General features: G+C 50.0%; 1 protein-coding gene across 3 annotated transcripts in view; it reads left to right on the forward strand.

Moving 5' to 3' along the window:
- The window catches only part of FUBP3 (far upstream element binding protein 3), a 49,623-nt gene that overhangs the window by 20,320 nt on the left and 8,783 nt on the right, over nucleotides 1-20,520 (forward strand). For 2 of the 3 annotated variants that reach the window (XM_019971024.2, XM_070799428.1), the window contains 10 exons: nucleotides 2,985-3,018; nucleotides 5,360-5,409; nucleotides 5,745-5,816; nucleotides 7,210-7,267; nucleotides 9,279-9,441; nucleotides 10,251-10,349; nucleotides 12,972-13,076; nucleotides 14,078-14,180; nucleotides 15,212-15,312; nucleotides 17,545-17,686. In XM_019971024.2, the coding sequence (XP_019826583.1) occupies nucleotides 2,985-3,018; nucleotides 5,360-5,409; nucleotides 5,745-5,816; nucleotides 7,210-7,267; nucleotides 9,279-9,441; nucleotides 10,251-10,349; nucleotides 12,972-13,076; nucleotides 14,078-14,180; nucleotides 15,212-15,312; nucleotides 17,545-17,686 (927 nt within the window). The remainder of the gene's footprint in view (nucleotides 1-2,984; nucleotides 3,019-5,359; nucleotides 5,410-5,744; nucleotides 5,817-7,209; nucleotides 7,268-9,278; nucleotides 9,442-10,250; nucleotides 10,350-12,971; nucleotides 13,077-14,077; nucleotides 14,181-15,211; nucleotides 15,313-17,544; nucleotides 17,687-20,520) is intronic. The other variant, XM_019971025.2, reaches the window with a different exon arrangement.

Here is a 20,520-nt window from a genome sequence, read left to right on the forward strand (position 1 = left end):
GGAAGGTTTGGTTGATTTATCTTGCCAGTCACTGCAGCACTGTGGGCATGTCCTCCCTGACCTGCCCTCTCACCCGCCCCGGGTCCGCTGCTCTGCGTGCGTGTTTTCGGTGTTACAAGCGATGCCGGGCACTGGGCCCCTAGGGCTATTTTGAGGTGGGGCTTGGGGATCTAACCATTAAGATTGTGTGTACTGTAAAGCCGGGTGTATTCCCCAGTGATATTTTGTTAGCACTTTTATGGAGCGGGTCGGGGGTGGGGGGTGAATGGAGACTATTTTTCCTCCTCTCTAAGGTGAAAAAAATGTGTCCAGTGCCTTATTTTTTTCAAAGATCATGACTGAAGTTGGCGGCGGATGACTCTCCAGAAAGGAGTTCTCATATTTTCTCATGGATGCTTCTCTGGGAAGCTTATCTTTGCATTGCCCAGATGGCCTCCCACTGTACAGCGTGCAGGATAAGTGAGAGCCGCACCTGTGTGTGTGCCTGCACACATGTGCCAGGAAGTCTGGAGGCCAGGTGAACCGTGGTTGACCAGCATGTGCCATTAAGAGGAAGTAGGACTGATTTTATTCAGCATTTTTCCTTTTTTTACAGTAAAATGACTATAATTGTTAAATCGAGGTTGTTCGACGTCCCCATATGCCTCCCTCGTCTGACCCTGTTCATCCTGAAGATGAAGAAAAGCCCCCCCGTTTGTTTGCCATATGAGTGTGGCCAGTGTCCCTTATCTAACTGCTGGCTTTTATTTTTAGGCACCAAATGGGAATGTTTCAGAAGGGAGTGAAACTTTAAATCACACTTTTTCCTCCTTGAGCTCTGGCATTTGCGTGGAGGAGAGAGATGATCCATGCTGTTAAATAAGAATTCAGCAACTTAAAGGGTTGGGTGTGGATGTGAATTTGATTTCACTCTTCAGTGGGGGGCTCCCAGCAGCCCGTCTGTTGGTGGGATGACAGTGTGTGCCCTCGTATTTTCCATCTCTCTAAGCACCTCCACTTGTCGCCAGAGCAGTTTGCTGTCAGAAATGATACGGTGTGCGTGACACCCGTGACACATACTTTGCCAACAAAAAGGAATTTCCTTTTTTTGATGAGAACAAAATTTCAAATGGCTTTTGACCAGGAGCCCTCCGAACGTCCTCGTGAATCTCATGAAGTCCTCTGTGGCAGTGTCACCCTCACTGTGCTGCCGCTTTTCTAGCTGAAGTGTCGGGAGACCATCAGCCTTGTGACATCTCTCACCAGATAGCGCGGCAGACCCTGAGCCAAGGTCCGGCCACGTGGCCCCAAGCAGGGACTAGTCCCCATTCTTCAGTATTTGCATCATTTCAAGACATTTCAGTTTCTTTGTCCTCACTGGTTACTTTACCCCTAAGAGAAGGAGTTCCGACCGTGAGCAGGGATGCTGAGCATGACCCTTAAATAGGAACAGGTGACCAGACTCAGCGGCACTGTGTCTTGGACCTTCTCCTCCCATGTGTTGTCTTCCCGCCTGCTGCCTTTGCTGTGGGTGATCCTCTCTCACAGCGTCCAGGGCCTGAGTGGGTGACGAGGACTCCTCTCGAGCTGGTGCTTGTCCGCTTTTCACACGGAATGGGAATCGTGGACGCGGCCTGTGCGGAGTGAGGGCATTTGTCATATTCAGACTGGAAGCACAAAAAGAAAATGTTTAAGAGTCGATAAAAAACAATGCTGTTATCTCTGAGATAAGGAGGGTAATGGTCTATAAGGTCAGGGTTTTGGCTGTGGACCGTTACTGTGCCATTGATCAAGGAGAAATGTGGTATTGACTCAGTAGCTTTGTGTACTTTTTTGCTGTGTGTTTCTCCAGGCTTTCTCCTCTCCTTTTAAAACATCATGATCTGGTTTCTTTTCCTTGATTGTTTTATGACCAGCTCCTCTGCGGTCCGAGAATGACAGAGTTAAGTTCAAGCAGAAAGAAGAGCTGTTGGAGCCCTAGATTTCAGATGTCAGACGTGTCCCTCTTTGTTCTGAGGCTGATGTGATTGATTCTTCCCCACTTAGCGTGTATCTGTCCTTCTTAAAACTTTGCCGGGAGACATAGTTTTGAATGCTCTTGTTAGCATTTTGTAAGATTCATTCAGTTCCTTGTGATGCACTTGGGATTTATACTTTTTCATTGTCTGTTGACTGTGTTTCCTGGGCTGCATTTTCCAAAGAGAAATACCGCAGATTCATTTTTTGCTGATGGCTGGTGGAGACACTCATCAGTAGCTGAAAGAGGAGAAATGAACAAAAAGCATAGCTGAAGTGGCGTTGCAGGAGTGTAACTGCAGACTTGGTTTTCATAATTAGAGCCTGTTGGGCATTGTTGTCTCTGTGAAATGGGCTTGAAAGACAGTTGCTGACTCCTAGCGTCCGTGGCGTCCAGACTGCGAGGGTGGCTCACCGAAGAGGCCCCAGAAGGGAGGAGGCCAGCTCCTCATTCCTCTCCTTGAGATGCTTATGCTCTTGGGAAGGTAGGCAGCGTCGGGGGTGATGCCCCGTGGCGTGGCCAGCAGGAACATATGTGCACGTTCTTAGCGACTGCAGCTGCCACGGAGCAGTCCTTAACAATGCTTCTGAACTAGGAGGTTAAATCTTCTCATTTGTTTTAAAAAGGGAAAGAAGGGACCCTGGCCATCTTTACATTGAGTTTGGATCCCAAGCGGGAGGGAGGTAGGAAGTGAGAGGGATTTAGCAAGCAGGATTTTCTCCCAGGCTGCTCAGCATGTGGACACACAGATCAATTTCTTATCCTGCGTTCAGCTGGACACTGGGTTAGAGACTGTTGATCACGACATCCCCTCCTGTTTCATATCATGTAACGCATTCATTTCAGCCACTGAGCCTAAATTACTGTTTGCTTTCTTTCTGCCTTTCTTTTTTTTCCCCCTCTGAAATGGTAAGAAGTCGTGTAAGGATGAAGTTAGTTTATCCGTGCTAATGCTTTGATTTTTCTTTTCTCTTTCTCTTTGCCACAGTAGGTAACCAGTTAGGGGCCTTGGTACATCAAAGGTAAGCGGTGGGTTATGTTTTATTATTTATTGATCATTTCTAATTGTTTATTGATCCACCATCTGTACTAGAGTGTTAGAAAGTCAGAGGTTGAGAGTGTGAAAAACCATGGGCTAGATTTCTTTTTAAGACTCAACTTTTTTTGTAGCCCTTTCCAAGACAGTGTAAGCTGAAGGGATAAACTGATACTTGGTATTAAAAATCAACCATTATTGTAAAACTGAACTTAAAAGACTTCTGGGATGTTGGAGCTGTTCTTTCTGCCCACATATGTTGAATTTAAAAGTAGAGAATGTGAAAATTATCCTCCTGATTTGATGGTTTTCCCCGTGTTCTGTGAATCATTCACCTCTTTGCTTGAAAAAAGCCATGCTAAAGAAGTGTGACTTGACTAGGCTTTCCCAAGATGAAGCTCATGTTGCTCCGGGAGTCAGGGCCCAGGATGTGGGAGTCTGGGTGCCCCCCCCCCCGCACTAGTCAGAAGCCTCACCCCAGAACCTTGGATGGGTGCCCCGTTGATTTCCCTTCCTCAGTTTCCCCCGACCACCTTCCCATCAACGTTGAGGATTTAGAGAGATACAGAGACCTCTGGGCTTTAAAAAGGCCAATCTGTAAGACAGGATATTTGTGGTCACAATGTTACCCTTCTAAAAGAACAAAATATACAGGAAAACCACAGGGGAGGGCTTCCCTTCCCTAAGGGGTGAAATTGTATGCTGCATGTTGTTACTATAGCATATTATCCTTAACCTTCAGCCCTAGTGATACAGTTAAGAGCCTCTTTATTCTCTGCATATTGGGAGTTTCTAGACATCACCAGGCACTATCCCAGTGACTTTTTTGTTGTTTCTTTATTTGCTTCGTTTGCTTGTTTTTTTTTTTTTTTTTAATGAATTGAAATACAGTCATGTAACTGAGGTTGTGTTAGGATCACAACTTTCCTATAAAGCCATAGTTCGTCAGGATTTTACTTTGCAAAGCTTTACTTTACTTTGTACCTTAGAGCAGTTTCAGCGTTGGGTTTGTAATAAGGCCTTGTCTTCCCGAAAGCCCAGGGCAGCTCATCTTAACTACATTTTTCCCTCAGAGAGAGTCTGCTAAAATTGTTCTGCGAGCCGAGGAGCTGCCTGAGTTTTTGAGTGGGGCTGGTGCTGAACACCTTCTAGGACATTCCCCAGGACTGTCTCCCAAGAGTAGACAGCTCTGTGCTGCGTGCGCAGGCAGCGGCCTGGTGGCTTCGCATCCGGGAGCATGGTTACCCTTCACCACCACCAGGGGACGTCCCAGCAGGGCCCTGGGTCTCTCGTCCAGTAGACCCTTCAGGCCAGCTGAGGCCTGGCATTGGCGTTTACAGTCTTACTGCTGAGGAAGCCAGGATTCACGTGTCCCCAGAGATGTAGAGAACCCTCGTGCATGTGTAGCATGAGGATGAAGGCACGAGAAGCCGGTGGGCTGCAGCGGCGGCGCTGTTCATGCCGCTGCGTCTCTAAGTGCTGTGCTTTCCCTGAGCACACGCACTGGATCCCGTGCTTTACGTGATGGGTAAAGATCCAGCTGTGTGAGGGAGGTTTGAAAGTGCTGGCTTTTTTTTTTTTCTTTTAAACTACTTGCATTTAGTTTTCCTCCTAAGGTAAATGTTTAGATTTAATTGCTTTCTGGGGTGTTGGGCAAATTGGATATTGTCCACAACACACTATATGGCAAAATTCGAAGAGTTGTTTGAAAGAACCAGTGCAGCGGTTGTTGTTTTTTTTTTTAAAGGCACATAATGGATGGGGTAGCATTTAACAGAAGTCCCTTGCGGAATAAGCAAGGTAATCATTCTGTACTGGTCAGCACCAGTTAGGCCTCAGCAGGACACTGGTTCCATTTGGGACGTCTCATCCCAAGAGGCAGATAAATTAGAGGGTGGCCAGAAAGCAGTAAAAAGATGGGGAAACAAGGACTGTTGACAAGTAGCTGTCTCTCTTCATCTGGGAGACCAGAATCGAAGGCTAAGCACACCCCACGCCTCAGAGGACCTTCAGGTGTTCAGCATTGCTGAGGGTAACTGTAGAAAGAAAAGTCAGTTGTTAGTGGAGCTGATGGTTTCATGAAAGAGGTTTTTTGCTCTGACATAGGGAAAGGGGAGGCTTGGGTCTTTGCAAGAAGTGATTGATCAAAAGGGTCTTTAGGGGGACCGCCTTTGCAGATGGTTGTAGACTTGTTGGCCATGTTGGCATGATTTATTTGACACCTCTATCCTCTTAAGATTGCCAATATGGGAAGTTTGGGGAGCCGAAAATGATTGCAGAATTCTTTATTCTATGTATTTTTCCAAAATGTTCTCTGTTGTTTTTAGGGCAGTAATAACAGAAGAATTCAAAGTGCCTGATAAAATGGTTGGATTTAGTAAGTACCCACGTCATTTCCTCTTTCCCTGATTCCTGTCCCTCGTGTTCCCTGTAATCCCCTTCGCGTGTCTGTCACGTGTAGTACAGTGCTTTGCACACTGCTTTCTCCGGAGCCCCGAAGCGGGCTCCACGCGGGGTGCTGGGCCGTGGGCTCCCCACTGACGTCAGCTGGGGTACCTGTCTTGTCTGCTGTGTTTCACGCACAAGTCCTGTGGCTCGCTGGTTTGCTGTGCCGCGAGCCGAGTATAAATGTTTGTTGAGTTAATGAAGTCGTCCGTGCAGGGTTAACTGTGGAGTAAGGGGTGCATCCTCACCCGGTTTCATTTGTTTCAGTTATCGGCCGGGGAGGTGAGCAGATCTCACGGATTCAAGCAGAATCTGGTTGCAAAATTCAGATTGCGTCAGGTAAGGGCTGCTTTTTTCATAGATCTCAGTGTGGTAAAAACCAGACTTCATTATAAAGTCAGATGTAGTACCTCTGCCTGTTGCTTAGGAGCCTATAGGGGCTTGGTAAGTATACGCGATGGCTGTTTTCCCTGCAGTGGAGCTGGCCTCCCAGGTGAGAACCAGAAAAACCAGAGCAGAAGCAGGTCCCGGCGAAGCCGCCCATCTGGCGTCTGGGGAGACAGACCCTCTGCGGCTCTGGGCCCAGTGTGGTCCCTCCCGAGCACCTGCTGGTCCCGGACCTCTGTTTTCTGCACCAGAATGTGATGCCAGGCAGAGTGGGGCCTGGGGGAGTGCTGCTGTGGCTCTGGGCTCACTGCGGGGGTCTGCTCACCACTGCCCTGGAGTCGATGGTCCCTGCCCTTCGTGGAAAGGGGCCGGCCAGAGGCTCTGGCTCTGTGAGCACGTGTGAAGCTCAGCTCAGGACCTTCCCCACGTGAGATGGAGAGACACAAACAGGAAGAAGAGTTGTTACTTTGATTTATAATTTCATCATCTGAGTTCGACCACTTTCCACAGCAGAGGACAGGATTTAGAGGACATTTGACGACGGACATGTTTGTTATTTTAAAAGATACTTCTACCGTGTCTCGAGGGCAGTTGCTGCTGTTAGCCATTTGTCTTTCATTTTTTGAATATGAATTTTCAGAGGCAGGTTTTTGTTGTTGTTGTCTGTTTGTTTTTAATTGGAGGAAAACTGCTTTACAATGTTGTGTTGGTTTCTGCCATCCATCACCATGGATCAGCCATAGATGTACACATGTCCCCTCCCCCTCGAACCCCTCTCCCGAGGCAGTTTTTATTTTAGGAACAGAATAAGGGTCCTGTGTGGTGTTGCAAAGTAAGGTTTTTTTTCCCCTCATCAAATGGCCCAGCACCAATTCCGCTTGGATGTCACTGTTCCCTTGTAATATTTGTGCGATTACTGGTAATAACTCTGACATGCATACCATTAAACCCCACACGAGTGTGCCTCAGAGCTGCCGGCAGGTACCCTTTAAACTTCCCTGCAGGTGGACAAACTGAGGAGCAGTGGGTTCAGTGACTCTGGCACTTACTAGCACACTCATGGGGCAGGTACGAAGCTGAGGCTGGTAATTGGGACCAACACAGAGCCCACGGCTGTGTCCTTCCCACTGCCCCCTGCAGGACTTGTTTTTATTTGGAGAATCCAGGCTGGAGCTCCTAGCTTCATATTCTCTCCGCAAGCAGGAGCAGACTGTTTTTCTGGGAGCCGGGGCTTCTGTGGGGCTGGTGTAGGAACCAGCCCGAGAGACAGTCTCTGCACAGAGGCAAAGGCGCACGGTTGCCTGATGCCCACCAACACACCTCGTCTTCTTGATTCTTCTTGTAGAGAGTTCTGGGATTCCAGAGAGGCCCTGTGTACTTACCGGAACCCCAGAAAGTATTGAGTAAGTTTATTTTATTTACTTTCTCCTTTTCACTCTTCTTCCTCCGTCCCCAGCCGGGGAGAAATGGAAGGGCAGAATTGTTACTGAATACTGTCGATCTGTACTGCAGTCTGGCTGCGAAACACAGATGCTTCCTCAGGGAAGGATCTGGGAGGCTGCCACGCCAGGGGAGTTGTTCTGTTATTTTAAACACATAAGGTATCACCGATTTTTTTTCAAACCCTACAGAATTTCTCACAGCTGTCATAACACCTGCTTCCTAAAGCAGGTCCTCCAGAGTGTCCGTTCACCCTGCCTGAATGCTCTCATTAACTCACTTCTTCCTTGTTAATAACCTCCTTTACCTGAGCAGGTTTGGATCAGTTAAGCCTCTCTCACTTTGGGAAGCGTTGAGAAGCCTGGCATCACGTCTCTTGCCTGGGGCTGGTCCCGTCGCCCTTCTGCTATCTGTGAACCCAATGAGTCTATTCTCTTGGTGGCCATTGCCCCACTCAGAGGGCCCTGTGGACCAACCAGAGGGTGTTTTGCCTCTTGGGGCCCTTAGAGCAGCCTTGGGACAAGCCTCACTCTCGTACATGCATGCCCAGAGGCCTGTACCACATGCGAGCCTCCTAAGTCCCAGAACCTCCTGGGAAGGGGGAGGTGCTCACCCCAAGTCTGCTCCGTCTCCTCTTTCCATCTACCAAGCAGCGTCGCGTCGGGGGACAGGGGTGCCGAGATTATGTCTGGCTCAGTAGGTAGGGCTGTTTTATTGTTTCCCTTTCTCAGGGAGTCTAGATGAGTTTAAATTCTCTTGTTCTGCTGTAACATCGCAAGCAGTGAACCAGAATAAACACCACTGGCAGGTGTGCATTAGAGGCAGGCAGGACGCTTTTGCTGGAGTCCAGGCGTTTTTCTTCCAACGCAGGTCAATCTAGTGCACAGGCAAAATACTAAAAGGCTGCTGTAACTGAGAAGATGCCCACGGCTGGCTCTACACAGAGGCTCAGGACTGCAGCGGGCAGCATCCATTTCCTGCTGTTCGCCTTCTTCCTCCTCTTCTAAACATTCCTGCTTCCTGTTCTGCCCAAGCAGTCAAGGCAGCAGGGTTATAACTTGAGTAGAAAACCTTTTTTTTTTTTTGCTTCAGTGCACAGTCCAGCCAGCCTGTTCAGTAGCTATTAAAGGAACCACAAAATAGATCATACGTGGTGATTCAAAGAACAAACACTGCAAATAACAGCCAGGGGAGATTCTGGTGCAGAAAAGGAGGTTGGCCCGACAGAGGACCTCAGTAGGCTGGGTTGTACTACTTCACCAGTACAATTTTCCTCCCCCCGTCTCCAGGTACATCAGCATAAAATTCCAGGGGAATGCAGGCTTTTGACCATCGAAAAAGCCCCAAGAAGGTGTACATGGCCATGCAGTTGCACCAAGGCCCTGCCTCCTTTTCTTCCCCACCCTTGAAACTGAGCTAGTGACTCCTAGCCCTAGCTGAAAAGTCACCCAAGCAGTCTGGTTGGTTATGGAGAAGAAATTCCGAGTTTGAGGATTCAGATGACGACTACTAACCCTTGCTTTCTTTCTTTCATCCTGTCTTTCTCCTTGCTTTCTCCTCTGCCCTTATTTAACCACCGTCCGTTGAGCGTGTGCTCTGTGAGGAGGGTTGTGCTGGACTGGGGCGCAGAGAGACGCAGGGGGATCAAAGGTAGGCTCTGCCACCAAGGCCGCTGACATTCGAATAGGAGACAGGCGTGTGTGTGGCATGCACACGAGACACGAGGGCAAGCGGAGGGCAGACGTGGAGGGGCTGTGGCGGGACGTTGCTCTTGTGGTGCGTGTTGCTTTCAACTTCAGCCCAGTAGCCTGGCGGATGGCAGAGCCCTCCCGGGTAGTGGGGGCAACAGCTGGAGTTGGCTGGAGGGCAGCCTTGACCCCTTCTTGTGTTTCCTGGGTGCTGTTTGTCCCTTCCTGGGCGCCCGGAGCGTTCACTTAACCACTGGTTCTCTTGTGGTTCTTCTCCCTCCCAAAGACAAGCCAAACGGCTCCTGGGGCAGATCGTGGACCGCTGTCGGAACGGACCCGGCTTTCACAATGATGTTGACGGCAACAGCACGGTCCAGGAGATTCCCATCCCAGCGTCGAAAGTGGGTCTGGTCATCGGCAAAGGCGGGGAGACGATAAAGCAGTTGCAGGTGCATGACCCCCGGCCAAGCAGCACTTCAGCAGGCCTCCACTTCCTTCGTCTTCCCAGCTCGGGAGGTTTGGTCATGGCTCTGGCTTGCCCGAGCTGGGCTGGCTGTGCATCACGGCGCAGGGCTCCCCCCGAACCTCTGCCCAGGGGCTTCCACACTTCTGAACATTTACTGTGGCCAGGCTTGATGCCAGCTGTGACACCAAGGCCTGGGGTCCCCCGGAACAGGCAGCACCCACTGTGGCAGTGAAGCCCTGTAGAGACTCAGATGAAGACCCTGTGTCCAGAGCTGGCAGCACTCCTGCTCATCAGCTGTCAGGCCATAGGTGCAGCCGTGTACTTTGCTAAGGCTCAGGGTCCTCGTCTGTAAGAGCAGGGAGGCGCTGCCCTCACTGTTGTCGTGAACTGAAGTAGTACCCGTTATCTTTATTTATGTGGGACCCTGAGCGAGGTGCCCACTACTGCGTAAATGCTTCATGAACTGCTCTGAGCTCCAGATTCCCTCATCTGAGACATGTGGGGCCAGGCGTGCTTTAGGATTTAACACCCCCAGCAAGTTCCAGGGCTGCACCGCGTAATCAGATAGAGATTTCCACGGCTGAGCATAGTCACAGTCACTGAGAGGAGGACTAGAAGGATGCTTCCGTGAGTTTGAGTTCGTTTTGCTGCCAGATTTCGTTAGGAACAAGCTCTTATTTCAGGGCTCAGGGCCTTTGAAGTTGCAGGTCGGAGTTGTGGCTTATGTGCTGTCTCAGAGCCCAGTTCTCGGAGGCAGAAGGCTTTCTGCTGAGGACCCATGTGCCCCCACAGGAGCGGACCGGTGTGAAGATGGTCATGATTCAGGACGGCCCATTGCCCACAGGAGCAGACAAGCCCCTTCGCATCACCGGAGACCCGTTTAAAGTTCAGGTAGGAGAGAAACCGTGGGTCAGGCAGGTCCCAGGTGTGGTGGCATCACTTGGTGGTATGCTTGTTGTGTTTTTGTCATTTGGGAAATCATAAGGGGGGTGGTCCTTGATTTAAGGTAAGCTATGTTCTCACTCCAAGTTTGAGGGTGAAGAGAACTGGGTCATTCTGCCCTGTACCAGGGCTGCTGGACACATGTGGCTGTTGGAATCGTTCATATTAAATAAAAAATGAGTCCTTTATTTACACAGGCCGTGTTTCAAGTGCTCAGAGCCAGCCCGTCCATGGAGGCTGCGGCAGGGGCAACGCATGCACAGAGCTTGTCCACAGCACAGACAGTTTTGTTGGCTGAGGCAACTCTGATCCGATGCAGTTTCTGGTGCTGACCTGTAGTCAGCTCAGGTGCAGGCTCCCTGTGGCTTTTATTTGTTCCCTCAACCCATTTCAATAAGACAGCTGGCTGAGGTGGGAGGTGACTAAAAAGATGCCTGGACCACGGAAGGCACGTGCATGCCATCATCGCAGGCGCCCCATGTGCCTCCGAGGATCGCCCCCAGTGCTGAAAGCGGGCAGGGGCTCAGGTCTCAGTCACCCAGGGGCTCTGCCCTCCAGCTCTGTGACTGTTGGCAGGAGTGGGCGTGGGCGCGCGTCTGTCCCCGAGAGACATGAACGCTCATTTTTCTGCCAGCCTTCACTGCACTTTGAATCTCTCCAGAGCAATACATCTTGGAGAGCCAGCCTGGCAGCAACAGCTCTCCTCTGTAGGGGCTCTGGGGCTTCGAGCTGGCCAAGGCTACCAGTCTCTGACAAAAGGTTTCCCCTAGTTCTTAACATGGTCATTCAGCTGAGCTCAGATGATAGTCCCTGGTAGATATCATCTGATAATACTTTTTTCTGGTCAAGGTCTTCATATAAAACAATGATTTGAAAACAGGATTGAGGTGATTATGGTGGCTGCTCTGCTTAGGTTCCGGTCAGCAACACGGCCCTTCACGCCCTCCCTTCACTCAGCCCCGTCAGGTCCCCCAGAGTTTCCAGCCTCTTTAAATGTAGAAGGACTGTATCTAACCCTTCTGCACTTGGCTCATCCAGTCCAGCCTGTGGCCTCCACTGCTGTGCGTCGTAGAGCTCTTTGGATGGAGGGAAGAACTGGCTGGACAGGAGAAAAGCCACCTCCCAGAAAACCTCCACTCTTTCCTTCGCTAGTGGAACATTTGGCTTTTGTCTTTTGTAGAAAAGATACCTGGGCAGAGAGCTTATTTCATTGATGAATTTGCAGGAAAATTATTATAATGGAAAGTTTTTAGTATTTATTTTTTAATTTTAAAACTTTATTTTTTTATTTGGGAGAAGCTGTCTGCTGTATTTAGGGTAAACTGTTCTTTGGGTTTGGTTTTTTTTTTTAATTTTCCAAATTTTTTATTATGAAAAACTGCAAATATAAAAGTTGAAAAGATGGTGTAATCAACATCTGAACACCCTCAACCTGCTTATACCATTTATGTGTGTGTGTGTGTATTTTTTATTTTTTTGCTTTACCATTTGTGAGTAAATGGCAGGTACCATGTAACTTTTCTGGGCTTCCCAGGTGGCTCAGTGGTAAAGAACCCCCCCACCAACGCACGAGATGAGGGTTCAACCCCTGGGTTGGGAAGATCCTCTAGAGACGAAAGATGGCACCCCAGTTCCAATATTCTTGCCTAAAAAATTCCATGGAGAGAGGAGCCTGGCAGGCTACAAGTCCATGGGGTTGCCAAGAGTCAGACGCAACTGAGCACACGCATATGACATTTTACCTCTAAATCCTGCAGTATGTATCTTCTAAGAATAAAGCGTCCTTTTTTATTATAAAGCGGCCTAGGAAAATAATAGTAGTACCATGACATCATCTTACAGTCAGTCCGTATTTCGATTTCTCCAAATGTCCTCGGACATTGCTGTTTTGGTTTTTCTTGTTGTTTGATTTGATTTTTTCAGAACTCTGATCCTTTCTGGGTTCCCACAAGACCTTGACTTGTTACATGTGGTTGCTCCTTCGCCCCAGCTCCTCTGGGACTGGTGCTGGCCCGGGTGGGATGGACTGACTTAGGGACCTCCGCGGGGAGAGGACCCTGGATGTGCCTTAGAGATGGTCAGGTGTGGGGCGTGGGCTTGCCAGTTGGGAAGAGACACTCGAGCTCTGCGAGCCGGCAGGTATTTGCAGGCTCCCAGGCTGACCTCTTCCCTTGACCTCCCCAGAACTTCTCTGCTGAGAAAGCTACCCCACAGTCAGAGCTCTCGGATACACCCTCTCCCCACAAGAAAGAGATGGCATACTGGAACATAGTGGGACAACCGTAATCGAGTTCTGACCCAGCCCAAGTGTGCTGACCCACTTGCGGCTGTAGCAGACAGTGAACCCTTGTCTGTGTGGACACTTGAGATTTTATATGCACGCCATGCTGCTCGGCAGCAGCCTGCCCCTGTCCCAGGTAACAGTAATAATCATACAACACAGTGAGTTTTCCCACAGCTGAGCACCTTCTGAGGCTTTGAGCCTAGCGTAAGAGGGTTTAATCTTTCACCTGGGGTCATGTGTTTTTTCAGGATTGTTTTCCTTAATGCCTTTTATCTGTGTTTATGCAGCAAGCGAGAGAAATGGTCTTAGAAATCATCCGAGAGAAAGACCAAGCTGACTTTCGAGGTGTGCGCGGTGATTTCAGCTCTCGAATGGGAGGAGGCAGTATAGAGGTATGCTTGAGTTACAGGTTAGTAGGCAAGCTTAAGGTTGAAGGTCATGTTCTATTAGCATTCAACCTTGAGCAAGTTATTTAACGCCTATCTCATCTGCAAAACCCGACAAGTATGCTTGCTTCCCTGGGGGTGTATGGAACGAGTGTCAGGTGTAGTGAGGGATGCCAGCTGCGTGCATTTCAGGGACTGGGGTCTTTCCCCCTGGCTTGGGGTTGTGCTTCAAAGCTTACCCCACTGCCCAGATAAAGACCAAAGTCCAGGTTTTCGCGGTGACCTGTGTTGTGATGGTATCTAACCGCTAAACCTATTTTGCTGATGAGGTGGAATGGGATTGTAATATATCCTTGATGTTGCTACAGCATGAGTGGATCTTGCAAACATGATGCTTGATAAACTCAGCCCAAATGCAGAAGGTCAGATATCATATGGTTCCACCTACATGAAGCGTTAGACTAGGCAGAGAGACAGAAAATAGAATAGAGGTTACCAGGGCAGTGTGGTTTCACAGATACTGACTGCTTATTGGGGTGATGAAAAGGCTTGGGGCATAGGCGTCGGACACTGTGATGGGGTTTAGTGCCATTGAAACGCCGCGTTTACATCGGTTAAGGTGATAAGCACTGTGTTACGTGTGTTACCACAAAAGAGTGAAGGACCATGTACCAATGTGTGTGGTGCATTTATGCTTATTTCATAGAATTTGGAAGATAAAGTTTTAATCTTAAATATTTTTTAAACTCTTTATCAGGTTTATTCTTGCTTTACTTCATTTTTGTAACTATTTTTGATCAAGTCTCATACCTGCTAGATGCATTTAATGGACAGGAATACAGTCATCAACCACAACATTTTTCCTAAGAGGAAAAAAAATATGCTTTATGTATCATTTCCAGGAATATGTTGTAATAAAAATGGTATGCATACACACTTACACCAGACTTGCAGAAAAGACAGGTTTGCAAGGAAATGCTGATGAGGTTTTGTTTCTCTGTGCTCAGGTGTCTGTGCCTAGGTTTGCTGTCGGGATTGTAATAGGAAGAAACGGGGAAATGATCAAAAAGATCCAGAACGATGCCGGTGTGAGAATTCAGTTCAAACCAGGTTGGTTTTGATGATTCTCGAAATCTTCAGCATTATGAAGAAGTAGAGAACACCTCACAGAACAAGGACTTTGTTTTGTTAGCCCGCTGTGTGTTCTTTGCTCTCTCTCTCACCTTTTCTCTCGTTAGCAACGTTCTGTTACCAGATTTCCAATCCAGTTTCTCCTCCGGCCCTCATTTCTTTCTGTGGATTTGCTGGCAGGGTCACCCTTCATGTACCAGAACACGCTAGCCCAGGAGTGTCCAGGCCTTTTTCTTTTTTTCTTTAGACCAGTAAAAGTTAAGGGAGTGGGGTTCAACATTAGCATTTCCAGCTTTTAATTTGCCAATTAAAGATTTAAAAGCAAACACCTTATTTTTTATTTCATAACATTAAAGATAAAACCATTTAAAAAAAAATCTTGGCCTTCCCTGGTGGTCTAGTGGTTAAGGCTCTGTGCAGGGGGTCCCAGGTTCTATCCCTGGTCAGGGAACTAAGATCACACAAAGCCCCGTGGCATGGCCAAAAAAAAAAATCTTAAGGACAGTTCTTTAAGTGTTACAAATTTACTTTTATGAGCAAAGTTATCTACAGTGTCTTTATTTTCCTCATCGCATGAGGAAAATCTTTGGAAAATATTGCCATAGCTCAAGTCTATTTTCAAGTTTAGTTTCTGTAACTTTTTTTTTTTTAACATTTATTTATCTGGCTGTGCTGTGTCTTAGTTGTGGCATATGAGATCCAGTTCCCTGACCGGGGATCCAGCCTGGGCCCTCCGCACTGGGAGCATGGAGCCCTAACCACTGGACCACCAGGGAAGTTCTATGATGCCCCTTTTAAATGGCTGTAATTGCGTAATGAGGTTTGACAGAGACCGTGCAGAAAGACGTAGCCGTACATGTTTCCCTACCTAAAACGTGTCCTAAATGTAGAGGTGTGTTCTTATCATCCCTTCAGTGGTGGTAGGAACACTGACTGCAAATCAGATTGATGTTTGTTTCCTTCTGAAGCAGGGCTTTTCCTAATCCCATCTCTCCCATCTTGTTCCACAGATGACGGTATTAGTCCGGAGAGAGCTGCACAGGTGATGGGACCCCCGGATCGATGCCAGCATGCAGCACATGTCATCAGCGAGCTTATTCTTACAGCACAGGTGGGTCTGGCTCTCCAGAGTTCTCCTGTCTCACCCTGGAGAAGCAGCCTGGAGCAGTCGCCCCCCTCTCAAGTCCCATTTCTAAAAACCAGTACTCTCGTCATTTACCTCCCTCCAGGATTATAGCCAGTGGCTTCTCTCCGTCTGTCTTTTAACTGCCTTCATTTTATTTTTTCCCTGCCAGTTTATTATTCTTCTACCTGTTTATTATTGCAGAATCTAGATTGTCTTCACAAAAGTAAGTTCCTGACTGTTTAAGCTACTTGGAGGATTCACAGTGTAGCTGGCCAGGTTTCGAACAGTTGGGCACACCTATTATAAGACAAGTCAAATCTACTCTTAGCTTTAGAAGGCACTTCGTGATCTGCCAGGATTTTAAAGCTGTCTTCAGGCACCACAGTCCATGCTCATATTCACATTTCTCTGGAATGAGAGCGGGCTCGTGTGACACCTTCCCCCCTGTGTTACACACTGCTCTGGGGAGCTACTATAGCTGGTGGTCGGCTGTCATGTCATGTCCCCCAGGTTTGTAGGAAAAGTCAGAGCAGTAGGAGCTGAAGAAAGAAGCAAGAGGTTAGAAGCCATCATCCCAGCTCTACCGTCTTTCATGTGGCCTTTGGCAGCCTAGCCATTGAGCCCCTCTGGGTATAGTTTTCTCAGCAGCAAGCCAAGGAGGTTGTTTGTACCTGGTGGTACACCCCACATGGTCCCGAGTCATCTGGGGGTATACCTGCTGAGGTTACAGATTTATGGACCACCCCCCACACCCGCCCCACCCCAGATTCCTGAATCAGAATATCCAGGAGTAGCTTGGGCTTCACCCATAGTCCCCAGGCAGTTCTTAGGATGAGGCAGGTTCAGAGAACAGTCACGGATTCCTTTCTGACATCCTTCTTCGTGGTAAGAACTGATGATCCCGGAACTGCGAAACTGTGAGATGAGGAGGAGACAGCCTTGTCTCCCAGAGCCCGAGGCGTACCCCTTTTAGCAAGTCGGCTGTGTGTGTGTGTTCTCATGTAGATCCCTAAATCACCTTGTTTGCTGGTCGTCTGTCGCTCATAAAAGCAGAGTGCCGCAGGAGGCATTCGTCAGTTCGGCTTCCTGCTGGTCTAGATTCCAGGTAGACATTCAGTTCACTCTTGGCCGACGGCATCCGGTTCCCTTACTCTGCACTGTGTCACGGGTCTGTCGAGCTGCCCCTTCCCTGAAGGAGCTCTCAGCTCCACCGGGTTTGCCATCAACATTGAAAAGGTTTTCAGGGCTGCCGCTCCTGAGTGCCTCACAGGATAGAGGCCAGAAGGGCTGCTTCCCCCTGGAGAGAAGGGGGTCTTCCTCTCTTGGCCGCCGGATGTGGGCCTTCTATCTGCTGGGTGAACGGTGAGAGCCCCTCCAGCCCCAGACACGGGCGGGTGTGCCTGGCTTCCCCTCCGTCTTTTGAGGAGTGAGATAACCAGTTTTGGTTGGTTTGCTCTTGTTTTTAATCCTTTTATTCCTTTTGCTGGTTGGATTGCAAGGTGCCGAGCTTTAGCCGACTCTTTGTGACCTCCATGGGCTGTAGCCCGCCAGGCTTCTCTGTCCATGGGGCTTTCCAGGCAAGAATACTGGAGTGGGTTGCCATTTCCTCCTCCAGGGGACCTTCCCACCCCAGGGACTGAACCAGCATCTCTTGGTTCTCCTGCATTGGCAGGCAGGTTCTTTACCACTCGCGCCACCTGGAATTGCAAGGTATTCTGATTCTCAGAGCAGTGTCTGAATTGTTCTTTATAGCAACCTTGTCGGGGGAGGGCCCGAAGTCACGCTTGCCACTCACGTGTCACTTTCAAAAGCCCACACGTAGCTCTTCAGCATCTAATATCAGGCTTCTGGTAGGCTCAGCACTGAGAAAACCAGCTCCTGATGCCTGTAGACTGGGGCCCAGTGATTAAAACTCCCGGGATCAGGGCACTGGGTTTCAGACTTCAGAATTTATACCTGACTGCCTGTTTTAGTTGGGTGTGTTTGTGCTGTTTATGTAACCATGTGATTTGTCTGCACACATCTCCGTGAATGTTCCTGTGATTTGTGTTAATTCTGGTTTTAAAAGAGCACTTCAGAATCTGAAATGTGGGAGAGGTGCTCAGGTCCTAATGTGTGGCTTTGATTGCATCCTGTCACTTAGCCTCCTCCCCAGAGAGGAAAACTAATCCTGGAGGCAGCGGCAGAAACGTCACTTGAGCTCTGCTTCCTTCCCAGGAAAGAGACGGCTTCGGAGGCCTGGCGGTGGCCAGGGGGAGAGGCCGCGGCCGTGGCGACTGGAGCGTGGGGACCCCCGGCGGCATCCAGGAGGTGACCTACACTGTGCCGGCCGACAAGTGCGGCCTCGTCATCGGCAAAGGTAAGCCGTGCTGTGAGGGGTTGGCGCTCCCCCTCTGGCAGCTTGGCCTGAAGGCAGACAGGCCACACGTCCAGTACCTCCGAAGCACGAGGTTCACACCGCTTTCTACACTTGACCAAAGGGGCCAGGCGCAAGGCTGCCGCGGCCTTCCAAGGCACCCCCCTTGCCTGGGCCTTCTCACGAGCCAGGGCACAGCGAGTACTTCATCACCGTGTGGAAACAGATGTTATATAAGGGAGACCGGCTGCCTGTTGAAGCAGCCTGGGTTGCTGGAAATGCACAGGTGAGGGGCCCCTGAGTGTTTGTCAGTGGACTGATTGGGGATTAACTCACTTCCAGGGAGCTTGGAGGAAGCATTCAGATCATTTCCGCCAGCGAAGAGTGCGTTCCTTTTTGCCTCACTGGATGTGGGTGTTTGGTCTGCACTGACACGACGCGTGGGAAAGGCTTTATCTTTTCAGCGCGTTCACCGCAAGTGACAGACACCCTGTGGAGGGAGACACACCTTGACTTGTCAGTTGTTTCTAGGTGTTTTAGAGAACATTGGGTCAGAAGCCCTTGTTACTGGCTAAATGTGGCTCCTTCCTTCAGTGAAAAGCAAGGGAGAGGGCAGACTGGTTTCTGGGCCATCTGAGCTGGCAAGAAAGGCTGCTGAGAGCAGGTCTGGGGCCTGAAGCAGTAGGCCCGGCTTCTCCACCCTCTAAGCAGAGCCCTGAGCTGGCAGGAGACTTGTTCAGCGTCGGGCTTTCTGTTTGCTTCTCAGTTCATTCCTTTTGTATGTATTTGACAACATATGGAAGATAAAAATACCATTTTCTCCCAGAGTTTCCCCAATTTCTGTGATCACCAGGCATCTTGTAGCTGTTGGAGGGGTGCTGGCATCCCACGGAACACGGCCCAGGGACATCTTCACCCCCAGAAAGCCGAGGCTGCTGTGGCCAGTGCCCCCGAGCCGGCCTTCGGTCGTCTCCCAGAGTCTGTTCTGGGCCCCGCTCTCGGACGCTGTGTGTTTTATGCTCTTTTAAAACGTTTTATCTCCTGTATCTGTGCTGTCACTTGGTTATTAGCCTCTCAGAGGTGGGAGGAGTGACGTGAGTTTGTTCTGATTTTCTGGCAGGGCGTATTCATGCTGGGAGGTGTTCAGTGGACATTGTTAGCTGCCCAAATGCTGCGATCATTCAGACATGTGACCCAGACTGTCAGCTGGCCTTCTGCCATGACGTTAAGTCCAGCTGACGCCTTGGAGTTCGAGAGTCAGATCTAGGTTTTTCTGTGCTTTTCGAGAACCGTCATGTCAATGAAGGTTTCACGGAAAGTGTCTTTTCCAAAGCTGGCGGAGCCTTGCTGCCGGTGCTGTGACAGTTGCTTATAGTCAGTGACGCCTCGGCGCTCACAGGACGGCCTCTCTGTCCTCTGTCCTCTATAAGGTCCTCCTGAGCGATCCCCAGAGGAAGGAGGCGGCAGAATGCAGCAGTCACAGACGCTGTGCCCTACCGCTCCAGGAGCAGCCTCAGGAAGCCAGGATGTATTTCACTGGGGCAGGAGCTGGGGTCTTTCTGTAACTCCCTCCCTGCAAGGGCTGAGTCTGAGGTCTTCCTGTTTTCTTGGGAAAGGCGCCAGGGTGAGGGGCGCCACACGCAGGCAGGCCTGCTCCCACCCCCCACCCCCCACCCCCCACGACAGCCCTTGGACAGACGCTGCGCCTCCCTGGGCCCCTGCTGGATTTCCATGATAAATACAGCAATGGTGACAGATAGTGTGGCCAGCCCTGCTCTTGTCAGCCAGGCCTTTTAGCAGGTTTGATTAATTGCTTTACGATTTCACGTCCGGCCGGGGGGCCACTGGTGGGTCGCTTCTGCCCCCCATCAGGTGGAAGAATGGAGCAGGCTGCTGAATGTGCCTGGAGACAGCCACCATGTGCCAAGCTGGTGACCTCATTTTGCAGGAAGATGAACTTAAATTAACTCCTTCCGGCCCCTCGCAGTTTTTCGGTGCCTCCTCACTGTATTAGCATGCGCCCGGCGCCTCGAGGAAAAGTCTAGGGCTGCAGGCCCGAGTCCCTGACCTGAAGGAGGGCCTGGCAGGGCCTGCAGGTTCTCAGTCCCAGGCATGCACGCCCTTTCGTGCTCTTGCCTCCGGGACCAAGCGGTCTGGGCAGAAGTGGGGTGTGCAGTAGAAGGGTCTCCCACCTATTCTTAGCTCTTCATCACTCCCCCAAACACTCTTGCCTAGGAGCGAAGCTGCTTACCTTTCACGATGCAGAGAAGATAAAATTCACAACCTGTGGGTAAAGGTCAGTAGTTCGGGGGCCGGGAGGGGCTTGTACAGACCCGGAAGTAGAGCAAAGCTGCTGAAGACTACAGCTAACCTAACCCTTGGCTAGCGCTGCCCCCAGGAGCACGTGTTTGCTCAAGGCAGAAAATGCAGGGACGCTGTCCTTACACTGTCGCGGATCTTCAAGAAAATCATCCATTCAGCCTTTGGGTCAGCTGGGCTTCTCTTTTTATGAATTTCCTTTTAAATTGAGCACCACCCTAAACCCAACTAGCATCCTGCCCAAACTGATGCTGAGCCAGGCTTTCCTGAATGCCCACAGCCGCCTGGTTTCCTTCCTGTGATGCCGAGGGCCGCTCACGCTGCCTTCAGGGAGAACGGCAGACCCAGGCCCCGTCTCTACTCCTGGGCCCTCGTAGACTCCCCTTGTGCTTTCAGGGTGAGATGAGCCGGTGCAGGCCGAGCCTGTTGGCCAGGCCCCTGCTCACCTTCGCCTTGATGCTTTGTGTACACGTGGCTTTCCAGCCGTGCGGGTGAGGGGCAGGCTGGGGAGGGAAGGG

This window comes from Bos indicus, chromosome 11 (assembly GCF_029378745.1).
Source record: "Bos indicus isolate NIAB-ARS_2022 breed Sahiwal x Tharparkar chromosome 11, NIAB-ARS_B.indTharparkar_mat_pri_1.0, whole genome shotgun sequence".
In the NCBI taxonomy this organism is placed as follows: Eukaryota; Metazoa; Chordata; class Mammalia; order Artiodactyla; family Bovidae; genus Bos; species Bos indicus.